Here is a 14,716-nt window from a genome sequence, read left to right on the forward strand (position 1 = left end):
TGTACTTCAGTAGACTCAGAACATACAAGTTTCATGTCAATGGCTACAATGGTTACTGAAATACAGGGAAGTCAAGTCACTAAATTTAACATTGTCGGGATAGGGCATTCCAACTCCCCTTAATAAATTATTTTTTATTTACTTGCTAAAAATGACTACAACTTACATTTCATGTTTCCTGCAGTAATATTTTTCTATTATGCTTTTGACAGATGATGAATGCAATGTAAGTAAAAAGGGAAAAACATATTTCCTTCTCATCCTGTCCGGTAAGTCTCCACTGACTTGTGGTTCTGTGTGACTTTTCTGAACTGTAGCCCTTTCCTTAAACCTCTCCAGTCCTTTCCTTCACCCCTCTTCCTTCCCCTTCAGCTCTTCTGCCAGAAGAAGGAGCAGTAGGCTTGTAAAAGTTAAATCCTTTAGTGTGTGTCTTACCCTGCCACTGCTTGGTGAGTAGATTTTGTATCTATCCATTTACATTAAAAGTAAATTTTGTGTTATATAATTACAACTAAACAATATTATGAAAAGGAAAGTTGCCACTCTCCATATAGCGGAGATGCTGAGCCGCAGATAGGCACAACAAAAGGACTGTCACCAACAAGCATTTGCCCAGAGAGGCCTTTATCAAAAATAACCACCACACACACACACACACACACACACACACACACACACACACACACACACAACTCTATCTGCAACTCAGCAATCTCCACTATATGGTGAGTGGCAACTTTCCTTTTCATAATATTGTTACATTCCTTCCTGGATTTCCCATTGTTTGGCAATTACAATTTAATAATTTTCAGATTTTTTTCTTTACTTGTACTGTGATACCTTGCTTCTTGCCAAAATTTCACAATTTCAGGTCAACAGGTTTCAATGAGAATGTTTGCAAATATCAAAATATGTGACCTAAATGGCCATATCTTTTGATTACAGTGACTTGGACATGTACATCTACTATACTGCCAAGAGACCTTGAACATTAATATGTGACATAAATGTCAAATTAATATCAGGCATTCTAGCATATGTAGAGCTCAGCTGAGCAGTTCTGGCTGGTAAAAGAACACGTCTGGGGACAACTAACTGCATCAAACACCTGTGGCATTTATTGGAATAGTTACCTACACATCTTCCAAACACAGTTCTAGCACCCACATTTTCCAGTGGTCTGATTCATGACGAGTGTCATTCTGACAGTTAACGAAGATGAATAGTAGGCCATCTGAATACGGTGCTGTGAGGTGAATGGAATTGTGGGAGTGTCACCAAGGTCGTAGTGTGACTGACAGAATGGCCAGGAAATACTTTTTTGATAAATTAAGCTAACCTATGACTACCAAATGCATTGTTACTCCTGATGATAAGACTAATTTATTAACTGGGCAAATGTGGACTTAATGATTTGGTTGAGCCCTAGAAGACGTGAATAAAAAGTTTTGATTCCTACAAAAATCTGCAATTAAGTGTTTATAATTTATACACTACAATTAGTGTCATACATGTTTATTGTATCAAAAACAATATGCTATGCAAAGTTGCTCTGAATGAAATTATCTTAAAAGTGTTGTCTGAAAACTATACACAATAAAAAAGAAGCAGAAAAATCATTATGTCAATTATGCAATATAGTAAGTTTTAATTTTCGATGAAAATGCAGCACATATTAGATCACAACAGCAAAACTAAAATAAAATAACTAAATTTTTTGATACCTTGGTAACCAAACCCAAAATATATAAGATATCCACCTTATATGGTTTCGCATCACCCTCATACTTTGCATTTTATTTATTTATCAGATTAATCTTTTTCAATACTCTTTCCAATACAGGAAATCACTACATAGGCGGTAAAAGTAAACCAGCATTCTCTATGTAGGTCAGTGCAGCTTGCTGTGGCTCCGATTGTGAACAGGGCAATACAGATTGTGTATGCACTGTTCCGTCTGGCAACGCGTCTCAGAGTGTCACTATATGGCGAAACGGGTTCTCAGTTCACAAAGTTGCCAACCAAATCAGCATACAATTTAGCAACCCCATTCAAGCATTTGACCACTATTGTGAGGCACAAAATTTTAAGATCTAGCCCATTGTGGTTTCCAGCGGCCAACGACGTCAACTGACGACCACTGCCTACAAGTAACAACTCACAGTAGTCTGAGAAGAATGCAAAACAGCTTCACACTGTCTTTTGGAGACAACAAGGAGGGTTGTGATGACCGAGTCAGTTAGCAACTCTCTCTACATGATCAGTTTGGTCTTAGGAACCCATTACAAAGAACAATACAAACCTCTTTGTACCGTGACGCATAAAGGTGGGCAAGGGAATATGTTGAATCAAACCTGGGTCAATACTGTCAGATTTCTTCATCAGTGAGTGCATGATTTGTCTGATAACCTGACAATCACTTTACAGGATTGTGGAGGCAGCCAAATACCAAGGCACATCTCACCCTCGCAGTCATATGCATTCAGCAGGGAGATGGGTAAGCCATGTTTTGGGCTAGTATCATATATGGTCATCAGACATCTCTTGCTGCTACAGAGAGTGATTTGATGACTGTGCAATAGTGGGACAGGATCCTCCAAACTACTGTTCAGCCCTGCAGTCAACATTCCAGTGATGTACAGGCACACCAAACCCACTTGGTGAAATCTTTCTATAGACGGCAGGTACCATCATCTCAGTTAGGATACCTGGGGCCAGTTGAAACTCATAGAACTTCACTGCAGTAGCCTTCCTCACACACTGTGTGACCATAGGTAAGCGACAGTCAATGTAATGGACAGATCTGAGCAGCAATGTCTGGATTACTTTGGCACGATGTGCCAACAAGGATCCAAGCGTGTTGCGCTGCATAAAATGGAACAACAAGGTATTCAAAGTTATCCACCAGCTGGTGATTTCAAACCAACTGACTTTGTCCTTTAGTTTTAATTTCACAGTAAGTGTTTTTATATAAGGCTTACTTTTTCATTTTCTTCTCTGGTTGAATTCTACACCCACACACTTTCAGAAACATACAGGTTGTACTTTTTTGTTGAGCTATTTGATATGTTCAAGGACTGGTAACATACTCAAAAACTGCAGCACAAAGGTTTCTTTTTGTTACTGATAATTTATCCTGAAACTAACAATGTAAGATCTACACCTGAATCTACAGGGTGAAAAATATTTAAACCGAAAAACCCTGGGAGGTTGTATGGGACATCAAAACAAATATTTTTCCCTAGAGTCATTTTTTCCTATGAGGAGTATTTAAACCGGTAGAGGAAGATTTCTCTGGCAGCAAATTAATTAAACCAACAAACACTTTTCCATGTTTTTATGACCAAGAGACAACACATTAACACAACCCAATTTCAATTACAGTATATTTTCAAACATGCCTCCATTGACACGTACACAAATGTTACACTGTCGGATCATGTTCTGTCTGACACGGGCAAAAACCCCAGGAGTATCCTGAATTGTTCCTGCTACTGCTACTATCCGGGCAGCCAGATCCTCTTCTGATGCAACAGAAGTTGCGTAAACAAGGTTGCGCATCTCTCCCCCTCACACAAAGTCCAGAGGGAACATATCTGGGTATCGAGCAGGACCACATCTGCCAATCCACGGTCCAGGAATCGACACACACGGTGACTGAAATGTGCCAGTGCCCCGTCATGTTGGAACCACATGCGTTGTCTTGTAGGGAGCGAATTGTGCATGTTGAGGACTCCATAACGCCCGAATGTTGCTTCATCGGTAAGCAACACAGAGGATGGAAATGTAGGATGCATTTCACACTGTTCCAGGCTGTGGACACACTGTAAGTGAAATGGATGTAACAATTGCTCTTGAACGATTATTCTTACATTCGTCTGATTCGTCCCCACGTTACGTGCAATTGCACGATTGCTGATTGAAGGATTCCGCTCCACATGCTGCATGACAGCTTCCTCAAATTTCAGCGTTCTTACCGTGCGATGGCGTCCCTGTCCAGGCAATCCGCTAAATGACCCGGTCTCACACAGACGTTGGTACACAGCAGCAAAGGTGTATGATGCAGGATACAGTGATTAGGATATTATTGTTGATAAACCCACTGTGCAGCTCATCCGTTGTGGTGCACTACATAGTACGCACCAACCATATCAATGTACTCACTCCAGGTGTATCGCCCCATTAGTAAACAGAGACAATGCACTACTACACTGGTGGACAGCAGGTGCCTACAACTCAAGATCGTAATACGCCCTCTAACAACTGAAGATCGTAATACGGCCTCTAACAACTGAAGAGCGTAATATGACCTCCACCAGTTTAAATAATCCTCATAGGAAAAAATGACATTAGGGAAAAATATTTCTTTCGATATCCCCTACAACCTCCAAGAGTTTGTCGGTTTAAATACTTTTCACCCTGTATATTACACAAACCATCTTGTGCTGTAGAGCAAAGGGTACTTCTAGAACCAATATTTTTCCCCCTCCTTTCTTGTTCCATTTGCAAATGGCGAACAGAAGGAATGACTGTTGATAAATCTCTGTTTCAGCTCCAATTACTCTGATTTTTTCATCACTGTCATTTTACAAGACTAATGCTATAGGAAATAACATGAGGCTCTACTCTTTTGGAAGACACACTCTTGTAATTTCAGCAGTAAACCTCTCTGTGAAACATCTTCTCTCTTACAGCATACGTTACTGGAGTTTGTTGAGCATCTTCGTAAGCTTCCTGTGCATGGTGAAAAATCCTGTGATTACATGTGTCAACTTCGTTGGCTCTTCTCTCTGTCTTATTAATCCAGCCTGATAAGAGCCCAGCCTTGTAAAGCTCCTCCTGTCTCTGGTTTACTTTAGATTAATTTTTGCGGCTATCAGAATCATGTATGGAGGCTTTACATAGAGAACATACTTTGTTATAAAATAAACCTGACCACGTGCCTAATACGAACACGTCTCTTATACTTCTCCAATATTAAAGTTATCCAGCTGAAAATGAAAAATGTCACTTGAATTAATAACAGTACAAGTCAAACTACTATATTTTATTGCCCCTTTACCCTGCAACCAACTTCCCCAACAATGCCAAACTCATCTACCAGCCTTTTGTTAACAATTAAGCTCATTTCATGTTCACTCTGAAGTAACCATTGCTAAGTTGCATTTCCACATTAAATAAATAGGTAAGCACTGATCATGGCAGTGTCACAGGCTTGCAAGCATGCTCACACAGGGCACCGAAACACTTGCAGCAACCACTGACTTAACCTTGTCGGAAACCTGTAATCATTTCAAAACAGCTTGTCAAATCGCACTGAAGCTGTTGACACTATCTTAATGGTAGGTGCAGCGGCAGCTGCTGTGTAAGAGTACAGGAGCATGTGAACACCCTAACTTTCAACATCTAGCAGAGTTTTTGGTTATTTTTCTTTGAATGATGTTGAACATGACAGAGATGCTGCAATCTGAAAATCTTAAATCTACCGGCAACAGGGTCACGAGCACACCTTGTGCACGTTTCAAGGAGCTTTTGTGAATGCACAACTCGTGTGATATATTGCCAATTAGATCAGTCACCAGTATATGTTAAAGTTGTGCTAACAGTAAACCTATTTTGTGGGTTTCTGAAAGAGTTCTACTATATTAAGTTATGAATTTTATCATACAGCATCCATCTGAGGCACTGACAAGGGAAACTCCCCGCCACACCCCCCTCAAATTTGGTGATAAGAGGCCCAGTGGACAGGATGTCAAAACCTGATCACAGATCAAGCATGAAAACGGGAATGTGTACTGAACTGTAAACAAAAAAAGCAAAATAAATGCAGTGAACGGTCCAAGGAAAAGAAGTGCAATCTAGAGCAAGCTGAAAGAGTGATAGCGTCGTGGTTAAGTGGTCACAGAGTTGGACTACCAAGCAGGAGACTTGTGATCAAATCCCCCAGTGCCATTTTTTTTTCCACTGTTCTTTGCATTCAAATGTGTGTCTGTGTCATAGTATAATGTCTGTTTGCAAAAGCGAGGTGTAAGGAAGTGACCTATAATGACAGTACATTCTGCACAACTATTGTATTAGCAGGCAAAAGGAAGTGGCTTTCACATGGGAACTGCAAACATCTGATGACAAAGCAACAAGTTGACCGAATCCTCCACTGGTAATCACATCTGGTGTGTCAAATGGTTCAAATGGCTCTGAGCACTATGGGACTTAACATCTATGGTCATCAGTCCCCTAGAACTTAGAACTACTTAAACCTAACCAACCTAAGGACAGCACACAACACCCAGTCATCACGAGGCAGAGAAAATCCCTGACCCCGCCGGGAATCGAACCCGGGGACCCGGGCGCAGGAAGCGAGAACGCTACCGCACATCTGGTGTGTCACACACGGCATTAGTGACAGTATGTGTGTCATATGATAGGTACCTCACGTGTGTCATATGATAGGTACCTCTTACCGACGCAACTAATTTGTACGCCTGGTAAGTGAATGAGATATGCCTCCTTGTCCGATTTAGGAGTTCATATGAATGTGAATGCGATCACCCCCAAGGAAATGATGAAAATACAATAGGTTGTCACGTAAGCTACAAAAATTGAATGCAACTGTTTCACAATCAGACAGTTTCTCTGAGCTCTGTCAAAACATATGTTTTTAACGTTTTTGAAGATGTGTTCCATTTTGGAAGTTCTGGCTATTGAATTCCATTGTTGTAACATAGTTCACACCCGTTTATTTGTTGTTTTCATTTCTGTGAGATGTCTATGTCGGGTCTCACCTGCTATCACTAGTCATCACATTTTCTTGTGACTCATATTCTGTACCAATGAATAGTACGTATTCTGTATCAACGAACAGTATCACGGCTGCCAAGACTACAGAAAGAGAATGGACAGTTCATAATGTTGTGAAAAAAAAAAACACACACACACACACACACACATGGTACGAAAGAGTTTTGAACACTCCTTGTCCGCTTTACAGTACAACACCGTGACCACTTAGCTGCGATGTCACGCCTCTTAATGTGCGCTTAATATTGCACTTGTTAAGCTTGAGCCCTTCACTTTTTTGACGGGCTACTCACTGGGCCATTTTACCACTAAATCTGAAGGGGATGCAATGGGGAGTTTGCTCTGTGAGAGTCATAGGGGCCCAACACACATCACCGTATATTGTGAGCTTATAAGATTTGTTCCTGCTGCTGAAATCTGTTGATCTTATGGTGGGTCAGGTTTATCTTTGCTGTAGCCCCACATTTTGTATATGAAAACTCAAGAAATGCTGTCTCACTGGTTTCTGTGATATTCATTTAAATGTGGGATTGACAGCGTGTGCTTTAGGTCCTTATGGATGTCAGTGTCTAATTTGTATTTTAGTCAAGTGATCATGTTGGTATACATTAAAATTTGAATTTAATCATTTCCACAAGTAGCACTTTGCGTTTGGATTTGGAGTTCAAGTCTCAGTCCAGCACACAGCTTTAATCTGCCAAGAAGTTGCATATCAGCGTACACTATGATGCTGAGAACAGATCCTTTGATTGAGAGAGTGACGAAATCAAATAAAGTTGTCTACCAACAAACATTTAACAAGGAAGTGTACAGTTAGCACAAGTTGTTGTGTAGGTGCAGTGTAAGAATATCAGATTTTTCAGGCTGGAAGTAAATTCGTGAACTAATACATCTCTTAGGAATCTTGTACACTAGTCTGAAAAAATGGAAAAATGTGAAAACTCCCACTTACACAAAAATGCGAAATGGAGAGTTGTGAAAGCTTACATATTATTTCAGTATTGCCTTAAACTGTACTTAATTATGTACAAATAACAAAATTCCACAAAAACAATTCTTTCATTTGTCAGTTAAGTTACACATCTTAATAACTGTTACACAGCAGATGCTGTTAATTTCACACACTCAAATTTTTCTGAATCTAAAAATTTGTGAACACCCAGAATGTATACTCGTGAGCCACCACTGGGTAGATGACAATGCAAATCCAAAAAACCATTCTGAGGAATTGTAATTAAAATGGATTAAGCACATGAAAAAAGAAATAAAACTTCATGAAATGTTTTATTAACCTGTGCTTGGTATTTAAGATCTTTTCTTATTTTTCCTGTGGTGAAATTCCAGACCTCAATGAAACCATCCACGGATCCTGTTACGAGGTACTGACCATCAGGTGAAAATCGAGCACACTCTACGTGTGACTTCTGTCCAAATTTTATCTGCTTTGATAGTTGTGTAGGATATTTCTCTTCTTCCTGGTCACGTATAGCGGCCTTACCACGGAACAGATCAATTGTTGTTCCTGAAAAAAAAATTAAAAAAAAACATTCATTTTATATACGACAAATAAATGAAGCACTTATAAACAAAAACAACTACAAATCAACATTTTTCCCCACAACAATCAGCCTAGGAGATGTATTACATGAACTGCCATAATAAAAAAAGGCTGATGGGTTGTGGATAGAAATTGCACCCTCAAAACTTTATAGTTTAAATTTATTATCTGATGATGCTGAATGTTAACAGTTAATCACCTTGTTTTACACTTTTCACTTTCAAAATATTGGTAAAAGAAGGAGAATTAGACTGCTAACAGCTGCAGTGTCGGGAGGCCGTTGGGCAAGGAGGTTGGGAGAGGAGGGGGGATGGAGAGAGGGGGGGAGAGAGAGTGCAAAAAAGGAGAGGAGTGGGGGAAAGATGGGCAGGTGCGTTGACACACAAACAGGGTGGAAGACAAGAATAGAGAAGAGGTGATAGGACAGAGGGGGTGGAAACTGTTGAGTGGAGGGTTGAAGGCCCTGGTGGGACCCTCAGCTGGGATACTGAGCAGGGATTTCTTGCCACTGCAGATATGCCATCCCTGGGAGGCCACACTGTACGGCAAGGATTTTTTTGTGTGTGGAAGGGATGGCAGCAGTCAAAATGCAGGTACTGTTGGTGGTTGGTGGGTTTATTGTGGGCAGAAGTGTGGAGGGAGCCATCAGAGAGGAGGAGAGCAATGTCCAGGAACGTGGCATAGTGGGTTGAGGAGGACTAGTTGATGAAGATGGGGGAGAAGAGGTTATGAAAGAATGATGATAAGGCTTCTTGGCCATGAGTCCAGATCATGACAATATCATCAATGAATCTGAGCCAGACTAGGGGTTTAGCATTTTGGAAGGCTAGGGAAGTCTCCTCTACATGGCCCATAAACAGGTTGCCTTGGAAGGGTGTCATGTGGGTGCCCATGGCTGTGCCATGGATCTGTTCATGTGCCTTCCCTTCAAAGCAGTTGTGAGTTGGGATAAAGTTAGTAATGTGTATAAGGGATGAGGCAGTGGGTTAGGAGTCTGAAGAACATTGGAAAAGTTAGTGTTCAGTAGCAGTAAGACCATGGGAATGAGGGATGTTGGGGTATAGAGAGGTGGAATCAACAGCAACAAGTAGGGATCCAGGATTTTAAGGGGTGGAGATGATGGAGAGTCAGTGAAGGAAGTGGTTGGTGTATGTGACATGTGAGGCTAGATTACGGACAATTGGTTGGTGGTGTTGATCAATGAAGGCCGATTTCCTTTCAGTGGGGACACAATAACCAGCACAATGAAGCACCCAAGATTGTTGAGTTTGTGGACTTTGGGGTGCATGTAGAATATAGGTGTGCAAGGTGTCATAGGGGTGAGGAGGGAAATGGATTCAGGGGAGAGGTTCTGGGAAGGGCCTAAGGTTTTAAGCAGGGATTGGAGTTTATGCTGGACTTCTGGAATGGGATCACACTGGCAGAGTTTATAGGTGGTGGAATCAGATAATTGCCAGAGGCTTTGTGCCAGTAGTCACTGTGATTCATAAGAACAGTGCTGCAACCTTTGTCTGCGAGTAGGATAACTATGTCAGGATTTGTTTTGAGGTTGTGTATGGCTGTCCTTTCTCCTGCTGAAAGGTTGGTGTTCTGAGAAAAGAACCTGAGCAATGATGGTTAGGCCAAGCTGGAGGTAAGAAATTCCCAGAAGGTAACCAGTGGATGGTTAGGTGGGAGGGGGCAGTGAATCATGCTTGGATGATGGTGTGAACTGGGAGAGGCAGGGTTCAATGTTGAGATCAGGTTGGCTTTGGTTGGATTTGGGGGGGGGGGGGGGGCTGTAGTGCTAAAGGTGAGGGCTTTGTATAAGGATGAAACTGCTGTGGGGCTGATGGTTTTTGTGGACAGGATAACAACAGTGTAATGGAAATGTTTTGGCTCTGGATCTGGTGGAGCAATGGTAGGGAGTTTTGGGGGACGAGGCAACTTGAAAATGTCAGCTAGGCTGTGTTTGGGCGCAATGAGGTGTTAATGAGGAGAAACATTCTGGGTAGGATAGGGGTTGGATAGTTGTCCCTGGATTGGTAGCAGGATGTCAGCAGGTCAGATAACTTATGGAAGTGGTGTTGGAATGCTCCTCCAGGTGCTGCAGAGCTTTGTGTTTTGATTACCTATCATCATGCCCTGACATAAGGGACATCCTACCCAATATTCTTCTCACTCCTCTTAAAGCAGTGTTCCATCGCCCATCAAATGTCCACAACATCCTAGCCCACCCCTATCCCAATCCCAACCCCTTGCCACAAGGATCGTATCTCCGTGGATGACCCAGCTGCTATGTCTGCCCAACCCGGCCAGCCCTAACTTCCTATTCCAGCCCTGTCACAGGTGTACCTACGCCACAGAGGCTGAGCCACCTGTTGAAGTAGTAATGCCTTAACCAGCTCTGATTGTTGCACAGATGACAAAATGGTAGATATCGAAATAGACGACAGAGCGATAGCGAAACAATTAAAATCGCTCAAAAGAGGAAAGGCCGCTGGACCTGATGGGATACCAGTTCGCTTTTACACTGAGTATGCGAAGGAACTTGCCCCCTCCCCCATTTCACGCAACGGTGTACCGTAGGCCTCTAGAAGAGCGTAGCATTCCAAAGGATTGGAAAAGGGCACAGGTCATCCCCGTTTTCAAGAAAGGACGTCGAACAGATGTGCAGAACTATAGACCTATATCTCTAACGTCAATCAGTTGTAGAATTTTGGAGCACGTATTATGTTCGAGTATAATGACTTTTCTGGAGACTAGAAATCTACTTTGTAGGAATCAGCATGGGTTTCGAAAAAGACGATTGTGTGAAACCCAGCTCGCGCTATTCGTCCATGAGACTCAGGGCCATAGACATGGGTTCCCAGGTAGATGCCGTATTTCTTGACTTCCGCAAGGCGTTCAGTACAGTTTCCCACAGTCTTTTAATGAACAAAGTAAGAACATATGGACTATCAGAACAATTGTGTGATTGGATTGAAGAGTTCCTAGATAACAGAACGCAGCATGTCATTCTCAATGGAGAGAAGACTTCCAAAGTAAGAGAGATTTCAGGTGTGCCGCAGGGGAGTGTCGTAGGACCATTGCTATTCACAATATACATAAATGACATTGTGAATAACATCAGAAGTTCACTGAGGCTTTTTGCGGATGATGCTGTAGTATATTGAGAGGTTGTAACAATGGAAAATTGTACTGAAATGCACGAGGATCTGCAACAAATTGACACATGGTGCAGGGAATGGCAATTGAGTCTCAATGTAGACAAGTGTAATTTGCTGCAAATACATAGAAAGAAAGATCCTTTATCATTTAGCTACAATATAGCAGGTCAGCAACTGGAAACAGTTAATTCCATAAATTATCTGGGAGTAGGCAATAGGAGCGATTTAAAATGGAATGATCATATAAAGTTGATCGTCGTTAAAGCAGATGTCAGACTGAGATTCATTGGAAGAATCCTAAGGAAACGCAATCCGAAAACAAAGGAAGTAGATTACAGTATACCTGTTCGCCCACTGCTTGAATATTGCTCACCAGTGTGGGATCCGTACCAAGTAGGGTTGATAGAAGAGATAGAGAAGATCCAACAGAGAGCAGTGCACTTCGTTACAGGATCATTTAGTAATCGCGAAAGCGTTACGGAAATGATAGATAAACTCCAGTGGAAGACTCTGCAGGAGAGACGCTCAGTAGCTCGGTACGGGCTTTTGGTGAAGTTTCGAGAACATACCTCACCGAGGAGCCAAACAGTATATTGCTCCCTCCTACGCATATCTCGCGAAGAGACCATGAGGATAAAATCAGAGAGATTAGAGCCCACACAGAGGCATACCGACAATCTTTCTTTCCACAAACAATATGAGACTGGAATAGAAGGGAGAACCGATAGAGGTACTCAAAGTACCCTCCGCCACACACCGTCAGGTGGCTTGCGGAGTATGGATGTAGATGTAGATGCTGCAATCATTGTACACCTTTTTATATTGGTATAACTACCAACCAGCTATCTACCAGGATAAACAGCCACTATCAAACTGTAGCCAAGAGCAAAATAGGCCACCATGTGGCACAACATGCAGCAGAACATAATATGCTTGATTTCAATGGCTGCCTCACTACTCCTGCCATCTGGATCCTCCCTCCCACCATCAGCTTTTCTGAACTGTGCAGATGGGAATTATTCTTACAACACATTTCCCACTCCCAAAATTATTCCACCCTCATCTTACACTTACATATTGTCCCCAAACCCTCCACCCAACAGTTTGTATCCCCTCTGTCCTGTTAACTCCTCCCGATTCTTATCTCCCACCTTCTTTGCATGCCGTCCTCTGCCAATGCAACTGCCCATCTTTTTCACTATATTCCCCCCCCCCCCTCTTCCTCTCCCCATCTCCTTGCCCCAAAAGCTCCTGGCACTGCATTGTTGGCAGTCTACACCCTGCATGCTCTACCAGACATTGGTGCTGTTCTCTCCCACCACTTGTTTCCCCACCACCCGTATATGGCCATCAATTTCCCTTCCCCGACCCCTCAAGACTTCTGCTTCCATTCCATGTGATAGGTGCATTCTAGTCCGAGCTGAAAGAGATAGCGGTCATGTGTGCGTGAGGCATGCTTCATTGAACAAATAAGTGTGTGTGTGTGTGTGTGTGTGTGTGTGTGTGTGTGTGTTTCTCTTTCTTTTTCTGACAAAGGCAGTGGCCAAAAGATTGCGTGTAAGTGTCTTTTAATTGCACCTCTCTGCAACTCCATATGTCATCTTTACATTATGTAGCAACCTACTTTTTTTCCCTACATTGCTGAAATATTATACAAAACATTTACTAAAACAAATACACTGCAATACAGTAAAGCAGTTCTATGGATAATGAAGTTAACAAATCTCTGAATGAACATACACACATTTTAATTAAATATTTTTTCAACTGGCCCTTAAAAAGACATCTACAGAGTTGCTTATATTATTTGGTAACCTATTATAGAAGCAAGCAAAATGTGATATGTAACTCTTTCATTGCTGGGAAACTTGTGATAATTCTAGTTCATGTATTGTAACTGTGAATGTCACTTTTCATTATGCTTATTTCATTATTCTCTTTTACAAACTGAATTACCTTGAGGACGTACAAAGAATAAAAAGTTAGTTAGTAAATTAGTTAGTAAGTTAGTTAGTAAATTATATTTGATGAAGTAATCCCTGTAGGACTGGTGTCTGTTTATAATAGCAGTTTCCTAACTGGTCTCTTCTGAATCCTGAATATCCCACTCATGTAGACTGTGGGTGCTCCCACCCCAAATTTCAATCCCATATTGGAAATGCAAGTGGATTAGTCGACAGAATATTAATACAATGGAAATTTAACTTTTATTTACTTGATAACTAGTTTCGGGCTGGGGCCCATTTTCAAACAATCCAGATAGTCAAAATGGTATTTTCCAAAATATAAGAACCATGTCAAGATTGTATTCTCTGTAACTGTTCATTTGAAGTAAATAAAAGACAAATTTGCAAATTTGGTTATTTTTCCATTGTATTTATTAACACAAGTCGGTGTCCTGCAGTTATTCCAGCAGGCTGGAAGTTTGCACAGAATATTAGTTTAAGGGCAAGAGAGCTTACTATTTTAAAGTGAGAGTTTTAGTAAGTAAATATCACAGCTAATCTTTTTACAGATGTAGCTGATATGCTGTTTCCATGTTAAGATGTTCATCAAACAAAACGCCAAAAAACTTACATTTATAAGATGTTTCAGGTGTAGGCAGTGATTCAATATTTATGTCCACTTGAGACTGGTTACAAACTAATAAGAATTTCATTACAAATTGTCCTCAATCAGTGTAAGTTTATTCATGAATAGACCCTGTGATCAGTTCAAAGTTACCTTTGTTGTTTTGGAATACTCTGGATGGCCCCAGACAATAAGTGATGAATCATCAGCATAGTTCACTACCTCAGCACTCAAATAACTTCAGCACAAAATGTGAAAGTATGGACTTACTTGACAATATGTATAATTTCTGTCACACCCAATTACCTGCCACCCACCATCTCTCCCTCCAACGTTACACACATACGCATAATTAATCTTTTCACAACTCAGTAATTATGCATAAGCTGCAGCTTGGATGTAGCAACCAGAAAGGATTGAAAAATCATGAATCATTACCTGAAAATGAGCATTCCTGACTAAAGAAATGGCACTAAAATTAAAAACAAACCAGATGGCCTCAAGTGTGAGCTCACCATCTCCCACACCCATAGGAAATGTACAGTTAAAATTAATAAAACCACAAACTATGAACATCATGACTACACATTTCCTCTTTTCCCTTCTTTTTTTTAAACTTTTATATTTTTTAATACACCAG

The 14,716-nt window shown here is 41.1% G+C and overlaps 1 protein-coding gene across 1 annotated transcript in view; it reads right to left on the reverse strand.

Annotated features, from left to right (window-relative positions):
• The window catches only part of LOC124802495 (WD40 repeat-containing protein SMU1), a 108,330-nt gene that overhangs the window by 42,635 nt on the left and 50,979 nt on the right, over positions 1 to 14,716 (reverse strand). The window contains exon 6 of the mRNA XM_047263312.1: positions 8,091 to 8,320. Coding sequence (XP_047119268.1) covers positions 8,091 to 8,320 — 230 coding nt within the window. The remainder of the gene's footprint in view (positions 1 to 8,090; positions 8,321 to 14,716) is intronic.

This window comes from Schistocerca piceifrons, chromosome 6 (assembly GCF_021461385.2).
Source record: "Schistocerca piceifrons isolate TAMUIC-IGC-003096 chromosome 6, iqSchPice1.1, whole genome shotgun sequence".
Taxonomy (NCBI): Eukaryota; Metazoa; Arthropoda; class Insecta; order Orthoptera; family Acrididae; genus Schistocerca; species Schistocerca piceifrons.